Source organism: Neofelis nebulosa, chromosome 3 (assembly GCF_028018385.1).
Source record: "Neofelis nebulosa isolate mNeoNeb1 chromosome 3, mNeoNeb1.pri, whole genome shotgun sequence".
Taxonomy (NCBI): Eukaryota; Metazoa; Chordata; class Mammalia; order Carnivora; family Felidae; genus Neofelis; species Neofelis nebulosa.
Window position 1 is genome coordinate 162,289,471 of NC_080784.1, and position 23,242 is coordinate 162,312,712.

Here is a 23,242-nt window from a genome sequence, read left to right on the forward strand (position 1 = left end):
CAAAGATTTTTAGAAGAGGACTGAGTGTTTTTGTTTAAAATTTTATTTTTTGGTGATCTCTGCACCCAAACCAGGGCTCAAACTCATAGCCCCACAATCAAGAGTCGCATGCTCCACTGACTGAGCCAGCCAGGCACCCCAAGACTGAGTACTTTAATAAAAGTCAACAATGTTTAAAGTAATTACCAATTTCTTGTCTTAATATTACTAAACTGACAAGTCCTGAAGTAGTTAAAAGAGTATTCCTAACAGGTTTTCCAAATTTGAATTTAACTTGCAATCTACTATATATGAAATTAAAGAATTACAAAAATATAAACAATATTAAATATACCCATTCAAAAGAATATGACTCAGCCATAAAAAGGAAGTACTTGCTACAAGCATGAACCTTGAAAACACTGTGCTAACTGAAGGAAGCCAAACACAAATGGCCATATATTGTATGATTCCATTTATATAAACTGTCCAGAATAGGCAAATCTATAGAAATAGAGGTAGATTCGTAGTTACCAGAGGCTGAACAGAGGAAAATGGGAGTGACTGCTAATGGGTATGACATTTCTTTTTGGAGTGATGAAAATGTTGTTACTAGAGTGAATATAATGTGTAAATTACATCTCAATTAAAAAATATATGCAATATAAAGCACACAAATTTTATTACCAAAAATTCTGGCAATTCAACATAACTACTTACCAGTTGAAGTTTTGCCATTGTTTCTTCAAGATCCCGCATTTCAGAAAGCTTTCTTTTAATCTCTTTCTAGGAATAAAAAACTTACTAAGTACAGACCTGAAAGTCAAGAATACTTATCACTAAGTCACACTGCAAATAAGACTGTCATTTTTCAAGTAGTCATCCTTCTCACCAGGTAGATTTAGCTGTTTGTTGTTTTGTTTTAAAGTTTATTTATTGAGAGAGAGAGAGAGAGAGAGAGAGAATTCCAAGCTGACTCCACGCTGTCAGCACAGCACAGCGTCTGACACAGGGCTTTTATCTCACTAATCATGAGATCATCACTTGAGCCAAAATCAAGAGTCAGAGGCTTAACCGACTGAACCACTCCATGTGCCCAGAGGCTTTAGCTGTTTTACTTTTTTTTCCATTTTTTTTTAACGTTTATTTATTTTTGAGAGACAGAGAGAGGGTGAGCAGGGGAGGGGCAGAGAGAGAGGGAGACAGAGAATCCGAAGCAGGCTCCAGACTCTGAGCTGTCAGCACAGAGCCCGATGCAGGACTCGAACCCATGAACCAAACTGAGATCATGACCTGAGACAAAGTCGAACGTTTAACTGACTGAGCCACCCAGGCGCCCCGAGGCTCTAGCCGTTTTAAGCCTCAATTTCAGTGAAGAGGAGACAACATTCAGGCTTCTCTTTAATTTCTTGGTATCCTGAATGCTTACAGGGAGCTATTTGTAACATCTAAAACAAGACGACCACTTAAAAAATATTTTGCCTACATGCTTGTAGGGTCTTCCTTGAACCGTAAGTTTTGGGTTATGTTATGGCACCACCATTTCCTAATTTTCCTATCTTTCCACCTGCAACTACCAACGAGAGCGAGAGCACTGAATGCCAATGTTAAAATATTTTGACCCAAAAGGAATCTTTTGTGAGCCAAGCTATCATTCTTGACCAATGCCAATGGGACCTGAGAAGCTATATTCAGTATGTTGTGTGCATGAGCATAGAAGATGCAAAAGGAGGTAGAAAGAGAGGAATGAGATACAGGACTGTTGCAATGAAACATGAATCACAAAAACAAAATTAAAACTGCACTATATTCTTCATTTTCTAAGTTTATTTTTTTTTTAGTAATTTCTACACCCAATGTGGGGCTCAAACTCATGATCTGGAGATCAAGAGTCACAGGCTCTTCTAACTGGGCCAGACAGGAGCCCCTATATTCTTCATTTTCAAGACTCTTTTGGAAATTCTGGGTCCCTTGAGATTTTATAATTTTATAATCTTTTTCTGTTTCCATAAAAAAAAAAATGCCATTGGGATTTGGCATTGGGATTTGGATAGGGATTGTACTGAATCTGTAGACTGCTTTGGGTACTAAGTCCTCCAATCCATGAACATAGGATGTCTTTCCATTTATTTCTGTCTTCTTTGATTCTTTTCAGCAATGTTTTTTACCTTCTCAGGTAAGTTTATTCCTAAGTATTTTATTCTTTCTGATGATATTGCAAATGAGATTATTTTATTAATTTCCTTTTGGATTTTAATTATTGGCATATCAAAACACACCTGATTTTTGTGCATTTTGTATCCTGCAACTTTGTTGAATTTATTAGTTCAAGTTTTTGTGAAATCTTTAGGATTTTCTACATATAAGATCATGTCACACAGAAACATAATTTTATTTCTTTCTTTCCAATTTGGATGCCTTTTCTTTTTCTTACCTGCTTTGGCTAGTACTACGTTGAACAGAACTGGTGAGAATAGGCATCCTTGCATTGTTACTGATCCTAGAGGAAAAGCTTCCAATCTTCACCACAGGGTATGACATGAACTGTGGGCTTTTCATATATGGCCTTCCTTATGTTGAAGTATGTTCCTTTTAATCTACTAATTACTGGATATGACACTGCATAAAATTGACTCAGTCATGTAGAGTACTGGTCCTCAAACTAGGTTATATACCCATTCCTGAGGTAACATGAAGACTTCCCAAGTATTATGTAAAACTACTGTATACATGTAGTTTTAGTGTATCCATATCTGGATATACAATCCTTTTCAAGAATTATCTACCTGACAACCTGCATGTGGTCTAGGTATCTCATGAATTCTCCTCTCCCACTTTTCCTTTCAACTGTTCTTCTCCCACTATCTTTTAAAATTTTATTTATTTATTTTGAGAGAGAACTTACATGCATATGCACAAGTGGGAAGGGCAGAGAGAGCGAGAGAGCCAGAGAGAGAACCGTAAGCAGGCTCCGCATTGCCAGCACAGAGCCCAATGCAGGGCTCAAACTCACAAACTGTGAGATCATGACCTGAGCCAAAACCAAACAGTTGGACACTTAAGTGACTGAACCACCCAGACACCCTCTCTCCCACTTTTTAAAGCAAAAGGATGCATCTAATATCACACTGTCTCAAAATATGAAAAACTTTTGAAGCATCAGGCAAAAAGATAATCTAAAATTTATAAAAGATACATATTTATTAAGATATGTATTAATAAGACATATCTTATTAAGACATATATTTCCAATAAAATTTTACTTTTTGATTTAGTATGTATTTATCAACATTTGTTTGTATTTGTCACTCTGATCCATTGATTACTGATAATTATAATGATAGCACTATTCGGAGGAAAATGTTAACACTTTGAACCTTGTAGTCAAAGGACACTTTTAAAAATAAAAAATGTCAATAAATAAAATAAAATATTTCAATTCATGTATTTTTTTATTACAGAGATGTTTGATAGGGTGATCACGAAAAGATATTCAAGCATAAATATGTTAAAAGAGGATAAAACTGGAGATTTCAAGAAGAAAGGTCATTTAGATTCTACTAGCTATATTTAAAAGAACAATGTAACAGTTTTAAGAGATCGGTAGGTTGGAAATTACATCCTTTGTATCTATTTAATCTGTTTATTAATTACTATTTTTAAAGATTTTATTTTTAAGTAATCTCTACACCCAATGTGGGGCTTGAACTCACAACCCTGAGATCAAGAGCTGTATGCTCTTCCACTGCACCAGCCAGCTGCACCCTTTCGTATTTATTTAAACTTAAAGATGAAAAATGTTAGCTACCAACTTAAAATGTGCAAGGATATACACTGTTCAAAAAATACTTTTAAAGGGTTCATGAGCACAAAATGACATAGAGGACAAACTTCCAAAGCTCACTCACAACACAGAGATAAAAGAACAGAGATGAAAATCTTGAAGGAAAAAAGGACAAAGTCTGGAGAGCTAGCCTGAGAAAAAGCGTGTTTCAGAAACACACCCAAATTTAGACAGCAGAAAAACCTGAATTACAAAACAACCAAACCAAAAGACCCAATCAGATATCAAAGGGCTTAAGCTCACAATGTTCTAGAAGAATTAAGAAACGCTCCCACAACCTAGACATACCTTTGCTTCCCCAAGTTCTTTATCAGCAGTCTCAAGCACTTCTTCTTTATGTCTTTCCAACTGCTGTGCTAACTGGTCTATTTCGGTTAATTCTTGGCAGAGTTTTTCATTTTTGTTACTTAAATTAACAACTTCAGTAGTTACGGTTTCCTTGGTTTCCATAAGCTCCTGTATATGCTTCTCCAGGTCTTTATTAGCTTGCTGAAGAAAGTCAACCTAAATTGAATTTGTAATTAACAGGTATATGAATTGGAAAATTATCCTAAATACTCAACTTCCAAAATACTTCAAAATACTCTATTTTTTAAAATACTGAAAATTAAACCAGAGGTATTTTACATTTGCAATCTTACACTGTTGATTCACAAAACTGACAATGTGTGGTTTAACAAAAATATATAGCCATTGGCATTCAACTTTTAAGCATGGAAGGAAAAGTAAAAAATTTGTGTGAACTTTTTCCCAACAGAGAGTTCTACAATTATGACAAGAATATCACTACAATGATATTATCACTCTGGACTGTGCTGTCCAATATAGTAGCCACCAGCACCCACATGTGCATACTGTAGAGCTAGTCCAAACTGAGGTGTGCTATAAATGTAAAACATACGCAAGATTTCAAAGACTTGGTACAAAAAAGAAAAAAAGGAAAATATGTCAACATCAACATTTTACAACAATTACACACTGCAATTATATTTTGGATATTCTGAGGTAAATACATTATTAAAATTAATTTTATCTGTTTCTTTTTTATTTTATTTTAATCTGGTTACTAGAAAATTAAAAAAAAATTTTTTTTAATGTTTATTTTTGAGAGAGACACAGACAGAATACAAGCAGAGGAGGGGCAGAGAGAGAGGGAGACCCAGAATCCAAAGCAGGCTCCAGGCTCTGAGCTGTCAGCACAGGGCCTGACATAGGATTCGAACCCATGGACCATGAGATCATGACCTGAGCTGAAGCTGGATGCTTAAACCAACTGAGCCACCCAGGCGCTCCCAGAAAATTTTAAATTACATATGTGGCTCATATCATATTTGTATTGGACAGCACTGCTCTAGGGCTACTATTGATATTCATGACTTACTATTCTGGTTCTGGTCCAGTCAGCAATGACATGTCTAAATTTCTAAAGGTGATGTAACATGCTTTATGGAACTCTCCTGTTCTTTTACTCCTAGGTCAGACACATGGCAAGGGAATCAATTACATGTTTAATTTTTTGCATTTCTTTCTACAAATCTTTTTGATATTATAAAAGAAATACAAAAACTTCAAAAACAAAGAAAATAAAAAAGAATATCTCATCACACAAAGATAAGCTGTTCGTATATTTTAGTGTATTCTCTTCCAGTGTTTTCTCTAAGTTCATACGCACATTTTTAAAAAGCAAACTGAAGATCCCATTGTGTCTACGGTTTATTCTCCTCCTCTGATTTTTTTTTAATGTTTATTTATTTTGAGAGAACGAGAGAGTGTGCTAGCTGGGGAAGGGCAGAGAGAGAGGGAGAGAGAAAGAATCCCAAGCAGGTTCAAACTTACGAACCATGAGATCATGACCTGAGCTGAAATCAAGAGTCAGATGCTTAACCAACTGAGCCACTCAGGTACTCCTATTCTCCTTTTAAATATTTAACATTATGGTGCATATATCTTTCTGCCTCGTTAAATATCTTTTTAAAACATGATTTTTCAATAGTTGCATCCTATTTCTGGATAGTTTGGCTCTATCAAATTTTCCCACTGTATAATTGGTAAACAATTCTGTTACTTTTACAAATCAATGAACTGTTACAAACACTTAACGATAGTATATACTCGGTGAAATAATTATAAATGTCATTACCTGAACATTTAAATGAGCAATAAGCTTTTCATTGGTTTTGTTTCTAGTCTCCAGAGAGAGGACATCAGGGGAACGGCCACTGTCCAATGCAACTGATAGTCGTTCTATCTCTCGTTCTCTTAGCTCAATCTGAAGACATAAAGTCATGCTATAATTTTAAAAAATTTGCTTTAAACTGAAATAATTAACACTGGACACTTACTTGGATATACTTCCATTTCTCTTATGCTTCACAATGTATATAAGAGATTAACACTGATACATGTATCCACACCAATATGGGATTATAAAATGCATATACACAGAGCAAAAATAAACAGAGAAAAATGTTAAAATAAGAATGTCAACAAAGTTTTCGTAAGTATTTCTATTGAATAGATTTTTCCTAATTAATTTTAATTTTTTGGTTTTTTCCCCCCCTCCTCCAAGATTAGGCAATGTTGATATAAAAAGAAATGATTGAGTACTAGAATGGAGTCTGAGTGACTTCAGTGCCTAGTGGAATAAATGTAGAATAAATGAATAAATGTAGAACAGAATTACTACTGAAACTCAATATTAAAAAGGATAGGAAGTTGGGGTGAATTTAATTATTATTTAGAAAGCAACACACACAAAATCACAGAGATCACTATCAACCATGAAATCACACTTACATGCACGAATTTGGAAAAATGGATGTATACATTTGCAGTGTTTTTTCAAAAACACTGAAAGCTAAAACCAAGCACTCAATTCAACAATATTGAGCACAATTCTAGGTATATGAAGATGAATAAAACATGATTTCTAACTTTCAGGAACACAGCTTTACCAAGAAAACTAGCAAGTAAATCAATAATTGCTGTAGTATGTTGTTCAGTGGTAGAATAAATAGATATATGACACCAAAGTGGTTAAGGGAATAAACCGATTTACTCTCCATTATATATCCATATGCCTATGGAAATTAGTGAAGGCTTTATCAAATACATATGCCCAAAAAGGTTATAAATTATGCTATGAAGAGAAAGAAGAAAGGAGGAATGTTCCAGGCAGTGACACAGAAACATAAAGCCACATGGTATGATTGAAGGAGCAGAAATGGCTCGGTAAGACTGAGTATACAAGGGAACTTATGGTTGGGTCTGAAGAATCAGTCAGGAACTAATTATGATTAAGTACTAAATACTTTGCTAAGGAGAAAGATTGCTCTGCACTAAAAGATGAGTAAGAATGAAATCAGAGGTAGGGAGACCTCTTGGAGGAATGAATGAGAGATGAATAAGGTGTAAAATAGAACAGTGAGATGAGCAGAAGAAGTAAGTTTACAAAGTACATAGAAGTGACAGAATTTGGTGAGTGGTATGTGAAGGGAAGAGAAGGAGATCTAGAAAGACTACAGAATGTTGGCTTGGGCAGATGGTGATGCCACCAACAAACATAGAGAATATAGGGGGAAAAAAACAAGAGTTGAGGCAGAAGATAACAAGTTCAGTGCCAGGCATATGGTACAAACAGCTTTCATCCAAGTGGAAATGCCCAGTATAAAATTGAACATACGGGTCTGGACCTCTGCAGAGATTTGAGCCAGAAAGACTGGGAAGTCATCAACATACAGAGAATATTTTAAGAGAGTAAATGAGACCTTCTGAGAAAATATACAGGGAAAGGAGTCAAAGACAGAATCCTGAAAAACAGTAATATTTCAGGGAAAGGGCAGAGGGAAAAAGCAAAGAAGAAATTATAAGAGATTTTAAAAAAAGGGGAAACTGAAAAAAAATGAGTCATGGGATGGCTTCAAAGAGAAATTATCAATAATGCCAAATACTATAAAGGGGTCAAGGAAATAGAGACTAAAAGTATCCTTTTGGATCCAGCAATTAACATCACTGATGTCATTACTAAACCCATTTATGTAATGGGAAGCAGAAGCCAGAAGGCAACAGAAGAGCCAGAGGTGAAGAAGTGGAGACAGAAGAGTAAGATACTCTTTAGAGAAGTTTACATGAGGGAGGAGAGAGCATTAGCAAGAGGGGCATTAACAAGAGGGGCTTTAGCAAGAGTTAAATAAAGGAGATCTTTTTTCAAAAATTTTTATTATTATTACTGTTTAAGTTATTTATTTTGAGGGACAGAAAGAGCATGAGTGGGCAGGGGCAGAGAGAGAGAGGGACAAACTGAATCCCAAGCAGGCTCTGCACTGCTAGTGCAGAGCCCAATGTGGAGCTCAAACTCACAAACCAGGAGATCATGACCTTAGTCAAAATCAAGAGTTGGACACTTAACCAACTGAGCCACTCAGGCACCTCTAAAAGAGATCTTTTTAAGGGATGTTAGCAATGACCGTGATAGCACCTCCCTCTAGGACTGTTAGGAAGATTTAAAGCATTACTAGTTATAAAGTGGCCATATATGAGTTTGTTAAAAAAAGAAAAAGAAAAAGAAAAATCGATTAAATAAAATAAGAAGGGAGGGAATAGAGCCACACACACAGGTAGAACAGGAAGAACACCACACTACTCATTAAGTCTGGAGAGCCTGAGTGTAAACACTGATGATTTTATTTTTTAAAAGTGTTTATTTTTTTTTTGGTGGGAGGGAGAGAAAATGTGAGCAGGGAGGGGCAGAAATAGAGAATTCTAAGCAGGTTCCATGCTATCAGCACAGAGCCTAATGCGGGGTTCAAACCCAGAAACTGTGACGTCATGACCTGAGCTGAAATCAAGAGTTGGACACTAAATCAACTGAGCCACCCAGGTGCCCCAACACTGTTAAATTTAAATGTTTTAAATTTAAATTTAAATTTAAAAGATAGGAAGTTGAGACAAGGTGGTATCTTGACAACAAGGGTATTTATTATAGGTTGGTGAAAGAGCTTGAGGAGAACAGCAACATTTGGAACATAGACTGAGAAAAATAGAACAAACTCAAGCAAAAAGAAAAAAAAAAAAAGAAGACAGGCAGCTGAGTGGATTCAACTAAGATTGATAACCACAATAAATTGATGGTTTCAATCAGAATGGTCGGGCTATTTTCTCCAAACACCTCAGCCACCTCACAAAGATGGTAAAGACTGGTCAGCTTATGTTCATAAAGTACTTGGAAAAAAATGTGATGAAGTGTGATTATAAATTAAAAAATAACAACATTCAACTTCTGCATATTTGATATTTTCAATCTCCATATAGTAAGTTTTTTGGTTGACATTATCACAATCCTTTTACTCCATTTTTATCTGAATAATCTTCAAAGTACTTTATAAACTTCACAGTTACACCAACACATAAGTTACATTTATATTTGTATGTGCAGATCACTTCATCTCAAAAAGAGTCATGTGCAGAAAATGAAAAATATGTTACCCAATTTAAGCTTCAGTAAGCATATTAAGAAAGAAAGCTGTAGTTATACAAATCAGAATTTGCCAAAATACCAACAGAAGGTATAAAAGAACAAAGCTTATTATGGTTATGATCTAACCCTGCATATTATATCAATTCCCCTACTTCTTCAGAGAACTATTTTACTAGTTCTTATAGAGAATACACAACAAAAAATATGGTACCACTCTCAAAAAGACTTCTGTTCAAGATGACAAAATCTATAGTAAGAGCAAAACAGTTATTTAAGATACCACTTTAAAGCATAATACACTTCAATAAAATACCTCCCAAGATGGAAACAAGTAATATAACTAAGATATTTGGGGAGATAGATGACTCACCAGAAGAAAAAAAAAACACAAAAAACTGCTATTTACCTCAATGCATAATGAAGGGACTGGACTATTTGCTCTAAAGCCATCTAAGCTACTCCAGCTACTATCCTTATTAAGAAACTGGTAGAAAAGATAAAAGCTATATACAAACTCAGTATCAATAATCCCAAATATAACCCAATTTTATTTACAATCACAGCATACCCATCCCAACAAGGCGACCATGCATCCCTACTATGCAAGTATATAAAAATCCTACCTGCTGGTTATAATCTCGCAGTTCACTTTCCATCATTGCTAACTTTTCTTGTAACTGGTGGACTTCCTCTTGAAGTTCTTGAATTCTGAAACACATTTATAACTAGTGCCAATATAGTTTTGTTTAGAAATACAAAATAACAAGAAATGAAACTAGATGTGTTGTCCTATAAATTCTCTACTTTCTATTTCTCAGTAAAGTATGAAGTGCCGTGCCAAAGGGCTCCCAAGCACAATATAATCAGAGTAACATTATCTTGCAGATTTAATTTTATATTCTAAGAATGGATAAAAAAATCCTGAGTGGTAAATAATTTGTAACCAGATACATTATGCCTACTATTGCATTTTGATCCTTAAAACTCTTTGAGGGGCGCGCCTTGGTGGCTCAGTAAGTTGGGCGTCTGACTTCAGCTCAGGTCATGATCTCGTGGTCTGGGTCTATGGGTTGGAGCCCTGCGTCGGGGCTCTGTGCTAACAGCTCAGAGCCTGTAGCCTGCTCTGGATTCTGTGTCTCCTCCTCTCTCTGCCCTCCCTGGGTCACACTCTGTCTCTCTCTCTCTCTCTCAAAAATAAACAAACATTAAAAAAAAAATAAATAAATAACAAAAAAACTCTTCGAGGTACTGCTGTCAATTCTTAGGTTCAAGAAACTAGAGGGTGTAGTCCAGAATTCACAATATTATTAAGTGAAATAAGGGATCAAAGTGTGTTTTCTGAATGACCCTGTATTTTCTAATGAACTACCCTGCAATCCTGGAGAAGAAAAATATTGAGAAATACTACAATTTACCAAGTATCTATAGCAAAAAACTACTGCTTTCTGGAACTTGTTAATTCTAACAAAATCAAGATTTGTCTAAATTATCTGAATTGTACAACTGCTCAAATGTATTTGTACTATATCAAAGTTTGCCAAACATTAACATAAATATGACATAACCACTTTCATACTGCAAAAATAAAGCCTGAAGCCAGTTCTGCTTTTAAGAGAGATTTTCCATGGAGTAGAGTCAGTGAGGCTGGACATACCCTGTCCCTGCTGTTACTGGAACCGACATTTCCTGCTTATCTAGGTTTAGAAGAGTATGTATGCAACTGCATTCATATATATGCACATGAATGACTCTGCATACAAGCTGTGTATACGTGCACATGAAAACAAACAAGATGTTTAAGAGACTAATGCCACCCATGATGGTTTGATAGAAAAGAAATGTTTTAAGGAGACAAGATAATGACAGAAAATGACATATATGCAGACCAAAAGCCTCCTTAAATATACTAACAGGCTGTCTAGGAAGTCCTAGGTTACAACTGTAACAGAAAAACAAAACACAAAATACTACACAATTAAGGTCAGATAATTATAGTTATGTAGCACTGCATAAGAATAACTAAGAGATCTTAATTAGTACCTCAAGTAATGTTCCTTTGGATTGTTATATTGAGATTAATAAAGTGAAAAAACTCCTGCATACTTTTTACATAATCTAAAAAATAAAGTTATCTGCACTAACCATTTCTACTAGTATAGTACATTTCAGAATGTGTCTCCAGCTATGACCATAGAGGCTGTCACTAGTGTTCTCTTGCTCCTATGAACCCCTTATAATTTTCTTAATGGCATTCTATGTATTTCTCTTGTCTCATTTTTACTGTTAGAATATAAGCTTCTCAAAAGCAATACTATCTTACTCATCTTTACATCCCCAAAACACTTACATTGTGCTTTTCTCGGAGTTTAATGAAGTTTCAATTAAAATGGAATTTATATCTGATTCCAATATAAGGGAAAACAAGTACATAGAGTTAGAGAATCATGAAGCAAAAATGTCAAAGCCAGTTACAAATCTATTCAGGTTCGTTGGCATTTGACATAATCTGAATAGAGTCCTGTAAAAGATGAATTGGGCAATGAAACTAAATATTAAAGCAACGCTACTAAAATAGGTTCTAGATGGCAATAAATTATTTTAAAGCAGATATGAACAGAAACATCAGATTTATGATCTATTTGAGATCAAAGTTTCAAAACAAGTAAAAACATTCTATATTGAAGATACATTCAGAAAGTATTTCTTGAGTGCTTATACAAAATTCTGTGCTAGGCCCTGGAGATACAACAGTCAAGATGACTGAAGCCCTACATCGAGAAACTTATAATCAAGTTGATTAGCTGAAACTAGCAAAAAAATTATTTAATGCACCTGTTATCAGCCACTTGCAGGAGGTCTGCAATGTAAGGGTCATCTGGCTGAGGAACTGGATATGAACTGACTTCAGAGGGAGGGACTGGTTCGTCTATCTGCATACGCTGGCGCCTGAAAGCAATACTTCTTTTCTTGCCACCTAAAAACAAATGTGTACTTCAAAAACATTTAAAAGAAACAAAACACTGTCTTAAAATTAAATATTCCAGAAGGTTAGGCTTTTTGTTATAAAGTATGCCTCTAGCTCATAAAACCTAGCGATAAACTATCTCCCCCCGCACACCCTGATCTTTAACTATACAATGCATTCCTGAAAACCTCAACAAGACATGGTTATAAGACAAGTTTTATTTTCTGCATGCTTGGTACATATACCCAGATTTAATCTATTCCTCCACTAGATGGGGACAAGACTTTGGCAAGATTAAAAGTTGAGTGTGCCTTGTGGTATTTCCTATTATGAGCTCAAGAAATCATCACCAGCAGAAAACTATCAAACGAGAAGCTTAGGGAAGTAATAACTAAAACAGAAATGTTTATTAAGCAATGCCAAAAGAGCGGATAAGAGAAACTTTATGTAGCAAAATTAGTATATAATAAAAGTCATCTATAATATAAAATGATGCTACAACCTGAATTAGTGGGAAATGTCTACTTAATTATCCTTGAAACTAGCAGGAGTAATTTCTTTTTATGGGTAGATACATACTGTCTTGGTCCAAATTAAATGGATAGTTTACCTTTGTCAGCATCTGGTCAAGATTAGACATGCGCTTGAAAGACAAATCTATCGTCAGGAAGAACAAACACAATCCACAACCTTGTCTTCATTAGAATCCTAACAAATTTTGTATGCACTTACCTCATTTTGAGGATGAAGAAACTGGGTCAAAAGTATTTAAATGACTTGTTTCTAGTTACACACCTATACAAGGCAAACCATTATCTCCTTCCCTTACCTCCTGGTTTTTCTCCTCGGTTGCTCCTTCTCAGCTTCTTACAAAGACCCTCTCCTTCCACAGTCCAAGAAAGTTAAACGCCAACTTCCCTAGGGTCTGTCTTTGGTTCTCCTCTCTTCCCAGTCTACACAATCTCACTAGCTAATTCCAATTACATCCATAGCTTCAATTCCCATGATACTCCAATGACTCCCAAATTCAAATCTTCATCTAGGACCACACTTCTTTTTTTTTTTTTTTTTAAGTTTATTTATTTATTTTGAGAGAAAGAGCAAGAGAGCAAGCATGTGAATGGAGGAGGGGCAGAGAGAGAGGGAGAGAGAGAATCCCAAGTAGGCTCTACATTCAGGGCAGAGCCCCATGTGGGGCTTGATCTCATGACTCCTCACGAACTGTGAGTTCATGACCTGAGCTGAAATCAAGAGATGGATGCTTACCTGACTGAGCTACCCAGGCGCCCCTGGGACCACACTTCTAAGAACAGATCTACACCACAAACCCCACTGCATACTAGAAATCTCAATGCAGATGTTCCACTAGTATAACATACAACACATGCAAAAGTGAACTCCTGCTCTGCTTTCCACCTTCTCAATCTTAAAAATGTTACCATCATCTACCCACTCATTCACTAGAAACAGAAATCTGGGAATTCTTCTACTTCCCAAGTCCCTCATATTCAGTCACTAAATTCTATAGATTCCACCTCCTGAATCTCTCTGGAATCTGCCCCACTCTTTTCTCAGGAAATCTGACCATCCTCTTTCTCCCCTTTAATCTAGTTACTTCTGAGACCTTTTCCATGTTTCTCGATCTTTTCTGCCTTTAGCCCAAAGTCCCCCTCTCCATCTCATCTCTCGCCATTTCAATCCTCATGGACTCCACTTGGCTGCAGGCACACCATAAGATGACTATGCGTGGTCTTTGTCAACACTTGGAACTGTGCCAGCATATAGATCTCCCTTCATCACAGTCTTCATTCTGACCAAATCACTCCTGGTTCTCACTGTGCTCCTAATCCCTCACTCTCCACCTCATCTCATGATCCAGCATTTTCCTACACCTCACTCACTCTCAATAATCTTCATCCCGTCATTCAGACACCTTGATGATCTTGTCACTGGTATTAGAGATTCTTCCACCAACTTTATGCCTGACTACCCTCAACTATGGATATGCCCTATCATTTCTTTTGTCCTGCTCAAGAACTACTGAGTATAAAGCTAAAAAACAGTAAAAATAAACTAAGAAATAGGAAAATAGATCATTTCCAAATTTTTGATGAGTACAGATTATCTTTACAACTAAAATAATAATGATAATATTGAGATGACAGCCATCAAAGAGTTCCTTTTATAGCTTGTGGATCTTCAGATTGATAATTCTGCCACTTTCATTTCATTTCCTGAAAGTCAGGGCTGGCTTGTGAAAAGTTGTTAAACAACATGCTAAATGTGAAATGTCAATCTTTACCCTGAACCTTTCCTGTTCAGAGCATCAAATGAAGACTTCACTAGGTTTTATAGTGGCTTTCTGATTTTGGTAGTCCATTGAATTTGGAAGTCTATTTCAAAGGAGTTTGAAAGTTGCTGTACACTGTTAACGACTGACTGCCCCCGTCCTCCCTGAAATACCATGATTGTTTATGAAAAGTATCTTTAATAATGCTGCGGACAATTTGGCTTGGAAAAAAAATAATAATGATACCAATAATTTAAAAAAGGAACTTAAAATAATGATTAAGGAAATAAAACTCTGGGCACTGAAGTTAGACTACTTATACCTAAGAAACTACTATTATATAAGTTCTTAAACACATGCATAAAATACTAGCTGGATCTTCAGAAATAAATTTAAAAGTTTATGTGATGATCCAAGATCATCTTTTCAAGTACTAAAGTCTAAGCATGAAAATCCAAAGTCCTATTTTGGTCAACAGCTTTAATATCTTTAAGAGATTAGGTGTGTACAATTTGTTTTGAGAAGGAACAGACCTACCTGGAGTTTGTACTACAGCATTCAAATTCTTTTCTTGAAGTTGTTGAATTCTTTCATTCTTAGCTTTACTCTCTTTTTCCAAAAGTTTGAGTTTATGAACATATTGGTTATTTAGAAACTTCAGATCAGCTGTTTCACGTGCACACTTCTTCAATGTAGTTTTCAACTCTTAAAATGAAAAAGATTCAAAAACTATTTTATAGATCAAGAAATCAGTTAAGTCCTTCCATTTCACAAAATACAAAAAGTCGCATTAATTTGAAAGGCTCCATCCAATTCTTAGCCAAGCTTTGTTTGAAAGGCTATTACCTTTTCTACCACTGTTAACAAAACTACAAATAAGTCACTAAACAAAACAGGGAATTATATTTTTTTTCTGCTATGTGGCTTAAGTTATGGCTTTTGCTCCAACTTAGTAAACTGGGTATGAAGCTGAGGGATTATGAATTCATGCCAGGTATTAGGGCTTTCTACTGAATATAACAAGAATTTATAACAAGATAGCCATACAATTACCCTCTGTCCAGGACTTTGAAATCATCCTTTTTAAAAAAAACTTATTAATGTTTATTCCTTTTTTGAGAGAGACACACATACACAGAGCATGAGCAGGGGAGCGGCAGAGAGAGAGGGAGACACAGAATCTGAAGCAGGCTCCAGGCTCTGAACTGTCAGCACAGAGCCTGATGCAGGGTTCGAACCCACAAACGTGAGATCATGACCTGAGCCAAAGTCGGATGTGCAACCCACTGAGCCACCCAGGCGCCCCAAAATCATTCTATACAATCTTTGAGTTCAAAGACAAGGCATTAAAGATTCCGAATGATAGAAGATTCTCACCTCACTTTAGTTCTCTTACTTGCAGTAAGAGGTTGTTTCAAGGACATTTCTTTAGTTTCAGCATTTAATATTTTCTACAGTAATTTTATTTTTTTATTAATTAAAAAAATTGGGGGGAGGTACTTGAGTGGCTCAGTTAAGTGTCTGACTTCGACTCAGGTCACGATCTCCTAGTTCATGGATTCAAGCCCCGTGTTGGGCTCTGTGCTGAGAGCTCAGAGCCTGGATCCTGCTTCAGATTCTGTGTCTCCCTCTCTCTCTGCCCTTGCCCCGCCCCCCTCAAAAATAAACATTGAAAAAAATAACAAAAAATTTTTTTTTGAGTATAGGTGACACACGTTGCGTTATTTTCAGGTATGCAACACAGGAATCCAGCTTCTGTATAAGTTATGCTATGCTCACCACAAGTGTAGCTACCATCTGTCACCATACAATGCTACTGCAGTATCAGTGACTATATTCCCTATCCTGTGCTTTTTTCTATAGAAATTTTAATTCTAAAGATTTAATCCACATATAGTGAAGAAGAATATAGCTATGAAATGCAAATTTATTTTCCTTGTTGGGAACTCTTCGACACACTCTACATTATTTCAAGACTGTTAGGGGGGAAGACTATCACATTTCTGCATAGAAGCCTTCCCTACATATAAAACAAAAAAGGAAAAAAATATTACGGTTTAAAAATCACAAAATTTTACCTTTAATATGTTGGCTTGATTGTTCTCTCAGTTTCATTAATTCCAGGTATAATTCATTATTTTCCTTTATCAATCTTGCATTTTCAAGTTTATAAGGTTCCAAAACAAAATCAAAATTGGCACTTTCTTTTTCAGCTTTCACAGCAGATAATTTTGATTTCCGAAGACTTTCTGTTGTATGAACTAGGTCACTGAAATTATACAAAATATAAATACAAGGAAACATTCTCTTAACTTTTAATAACTAAAAATATATTTCTAAAAATGTTAAATGTTAATGCTAAGTAAGATGCAATCTAAAAACAGGGTGGTTCAGTCAGTTAAGCATCCAACTCTTGATTTCAACTCAGGTCCTGATCTCACGGTTTGTGATACCTGCTCCAAGACTGCTTGGGGTTCTCTCCTCCCTCTCTCTGCCCCTCACCCGATCGTGTGTGAGTGCGCACATGCTCCTTACCTCTAAGCACACAGACCAGAATATTCATACATCAGGATTTACTGAGCAGGGAACACAATAGAGAACACATTATCATGGAGCTTATATCCTATTGACAGTTTGTCAGGTTTTAATACTATATGATAAACTCAACAACTATTTCATTGCCAACTATATGTTCAGCCAGTCCTAGGTAGAGCAGAGATAAAGTTAGTCTCTAGTCTTAAAGAGTTTGCATTCTAAAGGAAACACAAGAACAAGTTTCCAACAATGACTTAAGTAGTGAAGGTAACATTCAGCAGATGTGACAGACTCCTGCAGGCCATTACAGCTAAATGAGCATGGGCAGGAGGGAGAGGAGAGAGGGATTTCCCAGGCAGACAGAATAACACATGGAGATCAAGGGTGAGAGTACACTTATGTCTGGGGAGCTTCAAATGGTTAAATACATGGGAGATGAAGCTGTAGAACAAAATCACTATATAAAAAGTCTGCCAGTTTTTGAAAGTTAAACACACTTTACCCTACAACCCTGAATCATAGACCTAGAACTCATGAAGAGTTCTGGAAGCCATAATAAAGACCACCAAGTATCCCCCTCCAGTCTCTCCTTACCATCATCACAGCTTGAGCCCTACTGCAAAAGCTTCCCAAGCAATTTCCCTGTTCCTGTCTCAAATCACAGTAACAACTCATGTAGAAAAGAACAAAAATCACACAGAATCTTTCACTTAAAGTAACACTTAAAGTGTTACTTTTTACTTAAAGTAACCACTAAAATAATGACCAACCACATAATGGAGAACGATTATCAAATCACAGTAATTAAAAGACCAGAGAGGCAGACATAGAACTCCCAACTGTATCAGAAAAATCACATAAAAAAATTGTAATTCTATTCACAGAGAAAACTCTCAGAAATGTCTACTCTGAACAGTATCGTGTGAACAGTGACCCTGAGAGTTTTGCAATGTGGAGGACTTGAACTGATGATATGGAAGCAGGATCTAAGAATAATGAGCTTCAGATGATTGAAGGACTTTATAAAAACAAAAACCAAAAAAAATCCACCCATTTCTTCACCGTAACACGAAGTTCAATAGAAACTAGATAAATGGGATTAAGGATCACACAGGTTCAGAACTGTATTTTCATCTTTACCTGAAAAGTTTTTCTACCAAAGGTAAACACTCCACTGTCAGAGTCTGGCGGTATCCCAACTGATCCAATCTTTTTCTAATATTAATATACTTTCTTTCTGCAGCTGTAGTCATCTTGTCTTCCAAAAGTAGTTTTATTCACTCCCCAAAATTAAAGCCCTAAAAGAAAGGAGTAAAACATTACTGTTATTATAGTTATTATTACTGTGTCATGGTAAGAAGGAAAGATTATTTTAATATGAATCAACTACTTTTTGTTTCTCTTCAGGTAGGCAGCCTTCTGGAATATTTAGATTGATTTAAATGCAGTGCTTATGATAGTCACATTGCTGCACTAAAATAAATCTCTCTTTATAAGCCTATATGTAAAAGTTAAAAAAATAAAGAAGAAAACAAAGAAGAATATTTTCCCAAACCTGAGGCAGGCAGAGAATCTTTCGAGAAGCCTTTTTTGAAAGCACTAAATATAAAAGAAAAACCTGATAAATTTTTAGACTTCATCAAGTTAAAAATGTCTGCTCATCAAAATATTCCATAGAGAAAACAAAACAACAAATGAATGGGAGAAAATATTCATAATATCTGATAAAGGATTTATATATGAGGTACATAAAGAACACTTACAGTTCAGTAATAAAGCCCATCCAAAAGAAAATGGGCTAAAGACTTGAATAGGCACCTTGCAAAAGGTAACTGAATGGGAACGATCATAGGAAAAGGTGTTCACCACCTTTAGTTATCAGGGAAATACAAATTAAAACCACAATGAGGTACAATTTCACCCATACTAGAATGGCTAAAATAAAAAGCACAAGACCAAATGTTGTCAAGGATTTGGAGCAATTGGAATCTTCACACTGCTGACAGGAATGTAAAATCACTGTGAAAAAAAGTCTGGCAGTTTCTTATAAACAAACTTCTACCCTGTAACTCTGTAATTCTATTGCCAGGTATTTACTCAAGGAAATGAAAATAAACATCCACAAAGAGACTCTACAAGAATATTCGTAACAACTTTACTCATAATAGTCCCAGACTGGAAACAACCTATATATGTCCATCAACAGCAGAAGTATAAATAAACTATGAGGTATTGATACAATCCTACTCAGGAATGGAAGAGAAGGAATTCACTGATACATGTCAACCACATGAATTAATTTGGACATTTGAGCAATGGAAGCCAGACACATATACTGTATGGTTCTATTTACATGAAATTCAAGAACAGGCAAAATGAAACTATGTAGATAGAAATCAGAACAGCTGTGGGCTGGGTCAGCCTGGGTCAACAGAGTGGGTGGAGACTGGCTGGAAGGTTTAAAAAGGAACTTTCTGGGGTGATGAAAATATTATGTTAACTGGGGTACCAGTTACACAGGTGTACTGCATTTATCAAAGGTTTTCAAATAGTACACTTGAGATCTGTGCATTTCACCATGTGAATTTTACTTCCATGAAAAAAGACACAAACACATAAAGGAGCTCTACACATATTTTTATCCTTGCCTTTTTCAATGCTTATGAATATATTCTCTATCAATCTGCCCTAAAATGGAGTTATCCAAAGATTGCTTGTTTAGAACCTTTGCTCTTTTCTAACCTTCACCAGGTAAACATAGTGCTAGTACTCATATTTCTAAGACATATTAAACTTTTGTTTTACAGCTCTATTGTTTTTCACAATTTATAAAATGTTAATGTATATGAACACATGCAAAATTTCATCCTCACAACTTACCCTATAAGGGAGACAGGGCCTACTAGACATCCTCCCAATTCAAAGGCAAGGAAAGGATGCCTCCAGAGAGTTTTCCCAAACTACAAAGCCAAAAATCAGGTGGGCATTCAGGTCTCTTGAGTCCTGGTCCAGCACTCTTGTTTCTCTACCAAGGTGCAATCCTTCCTGGCCTTTTGGCTAAGATCAAGTGTCGTATCTATACCAAGCTGCAGCAACTTACCAAATCACTTCTAAGGTAGTACCTCTCCTTGATTACTCCTTTCTACAAATCTTTTCTCTCCACGCTCTTGCTAACCTTTTCTTTCAGTTGTGTCTCCATGGACTTTCTAGGTTCCTTCCACAAGAGGGACCTGATTGATGCAGGTCAGGAGAAACTCCTGGAGATATCAGAAAAACACCTGTCAAGGGGCGCCTGGGTGGCTCAGTCTGTTAAGGGTCGGACTTTGGCTCAGGTCATGATCTCAAGGTTGGTGGGTTCAGGCCCCATGTTGGGCTCTGTGCTGACAGCTCAGAGCCTGGAGCCTGCTTCAGATTCTGTGTGTGCTTCTCTCTCTGCCCCTTCCCCACTCAGGTCTGTCTCTGTCTCTCAAAAATAAATAAACATTAAAAAAAATTAAGAAAAACACCTGTCAAACCAAGAACTAGCAGGGCCTCACCACTCAAATATTTCTCCTCTTTGTCTATTACCAACTTTGGTTACCCAGAAATAATACTTCCTCACATCCGGGCTGAGGCAGAATGTAAATGAATCAAAAAATCATCGAAACACAGGGCAGACAGAAAAGATTAATATCCCCCAAGAAGAACAAAAAACATGTATTATGCTTTCCTCGCCTATGGGCTGCTGTCTTCCCCCACCTACATCACCCAAGCACTGTGGCTCTCCTCAAATTATCTAGCACAACCATATAAAAAGGTTAAGTTTGGAGGTCCTCCACGCATATGTGTTTAGAACCACTTGCTAGCTTGACTGTGGGGAAAAGCAGGTGTCTGAAAGCCAGTACATCTTGTTTTTACAGAAGTGACTTGTGTGCACATCTGCACAGGGGCTCAAAACAAAACAAAACAAAACGCCAAGCTAAGTTAGGTTGTCTCGAAGTCCTTCAGTGCCAAACTTAAAATAGTAGAGACTGGAAAGGACAGGGGATGTTTTCGAAAATGCAAAACAAAAGTTAACAAACGGCTCTAGTCCTACACCTTGGGATGCTTTGTTTTTTTTTTTTACAAAGAGCACGTACTGTTCTTACTCAACAGGGCACTTTAACTTTTAAATCAACCCATCAGTCGGCAGCAGGCAGGTGTGCACGCACCGCACAAACGCCCCCGGCCAGGGGCGCGGGAGGAAACCCCGCGGCTTGAGTTGCCCCAGGACCACCTCCGGGCCGCGGCTTCACTGCCGGGTGTCGAAGTGAAGGGGTGTAGGACGCGGGCCCGCAGGGAGTATACGCGCCCCGCCCTGCCGGGCCTCACTTCCTCCCGCGGCCGCGCGGCCTCCCTCCCGGCAGCGCCCGGGCCCGGTCCGCGGGGACCGCCGGGGAGGCCACGGCGGGGAGGCCACGGCGGGGAGGCCACGGCGAGGACGCCGCCGGCGCGCCCGGGCCTCCCTTCCGCGCGGCGGCACTCACCCACACCTCCGGCTGCCGCTCCCTCCGCCTGCGGCCGCATCACCTCTCAGGCCTCGCCTCTCTCGCTGGCTCCTTCAGCCCTAGACTCCGGCTCCGGCTCTGGGACAGTTTGAAAATGGCGCGGAGAGAAGGTCCCAGCCTGCGCGGAGTCGGCGCCGCGGTTACCCCGGTAACGGGACCAGCAGGCGATTCGCAGCGCGCGGCGGCCGATGGCGGCGCTGGGCACCGGAGCCCGGAAACGCAACGGCCGGACGGCGCGCGGCCACGGCGCCCCCTGACGGCGGGCAAACCCGGAACCTCAGCGGATGCCAGCGGTGATCACGTTGGCCGGGTTCGCTGACAGTCTATTGGGCTGAGGGTTAAAACACTGCCCTTGGTCCCTGCAGCGAATAAGCCTCCACACGCTAGCTGAACTTCGCCTGCTGACCACGAAAAGTCCAACCTAAAAATCACGTTTTCTTTGCTACTTTCCCTGATAACCACCCAATAAAATTGACTATTGCCGCCACATCCATGTCCCTGAAAAGCTCTGAGTAGACACATTTATTATACTTGTACCATCATGAGTATAACATCATTAAGTTTTGATTCCATGAGTTATAGCTCACTCCATGAAAACGTAATGATTTGTATGTCTCTCCCTGCCACCCCCAACTGTGAATTTTTTGAGTTAGATTATTTTACTCAGCTGACATACTCTCTAACACCTACCACAATAAATGTTTGTGAATGGAATTAAATTGAAATAAACCGATTGTAGAGAGCTCGCTTACTTAGGAAACCGTACAGATCGTCAAATCCTAGAATTCCATTTTTCCCCTAAAACTTTCTGGATGATCAGAGAGGAGTTCAATTTCTTTCTGTTCATTACTCTCCCAAGTAGGTCTTCCACTCAGAAAAGGTACTCAATCTCAGTATGTCATGTAACTGCTCTGTGGGTTGTGAATAACTTTGCAGCCATTCATATATTATCGTTTCCATTGTGTGTGTCTTGTTTGTTTTCCCACGTGCCTTAATGAGTTGTTTCATGGTATTTCTAGGAGACAGTGACTTAGGTACTCTAGATGGCTATTGTAGTCTTGAATATGTACAGTAAACACATTTTTTTGCTGAACTCCCTTTTGAAAACAGGGAGGCAAAAATAAATATCATAGCAGAATGGCCGTGCAACACCCATCAGTCCAGATGACTCCTGGTCTTCCCTTTGCCCTAAACCATAGTAATTAGAAATATAAAAATCGAAATAAAATATATTCAAAAAGGTGGGTGAAACACTGCAGTTATGGGCCAGTTTCACTCCATGGGACATGGAAGACCAGAGTCACTGCTGGACCCCAGGGCCTAAGGTCAGGGTCCCTCGCACACACATACATATCTCTTGGAGGGCTAACATTCAACCTATTACACTCTCTTAGTGCCTTCCTGACTTCTGTGAGCCATTCTAATAAATTATCTAATCTGAGAGAGGTCATGGGAACCCCAGTTATAGTTGGTCCATCGAAAGTATGGGAGGCCCAGGACTTGTGACTGCGATCTGAAGTAGGAGTAGTCATGTAGGACTGAGCCCTTCACCTGTGGAGTCTGCAGTAACTCTGGGTAGTTAGAGTCAGAACTTAATTGAATTATGGACCCCTCAGAGAAGTGGTTT

The 23,242-nt window shown here is 37.7% G+C and overlaps 1 protein-coding gene across 6 annotated transcripts in view; it reads right to left on the bottom strand.

Annotated features, from left to right (window-relative positions):
- Window positions 1-21,749, bottom strand: part of CEP135 (centrosomal protein 135) — a 75,869-nt gene extending 54,120 nt beyond the window's left edge. For 3 of the 6 annotated variants that reach the window (XM_058722527.1, XM_058722523.1, XM_058722524.1), the window contains exons 1-9: window positions 21,595-21,749; window positions 18,230-18,387; window positions 16,633-16,823; window positions 15,092-15,259; window positions 12,132-12,273; window positions 9,923-10,007; window positions 5,964-6,092; window positions 4,112-4,327; window positions 700-765 (exon numbers count right to left, since the gene is read on the bottom strand). In XM_058722527.1, the coding sequence (XP_058578510.1) occupies window positions 700-765; window positions 4,112-4,327; window positions 5,964-6,092; window positions 9,923-10,007; window positions 12,132-12,273; window positions 15,092-15,259; window positions 16,633-16,823; window positions 18,230-18,342 (1,110 nt within the window). In that variant the 5' untranslated portion in view covers window positions 18,343-18,387; window positions 21,595-21,749. Of the gene's footprint in view, window positions 1-699; window positions 766-4,111; window positions 4,328-5,963; window positions 6,093-9,922; window positions 10,008-11,646; window positions 11,699-12,131; window positions 12,274-15,091; window positions 15,260-16,632; window positions 16,824-18,229; window positions 18,388-20,189; window positions 20,319-21,594 lie in introns of those variants that run through there. The other 3 variants (XM_058722525.1, XM_058722526.1, XM_058722528.1) reach the window with 3 other exon arrangements.
- Between the last annotated feature and the right edge of the window lie 1,493 nt (window positions 21,750-23,242).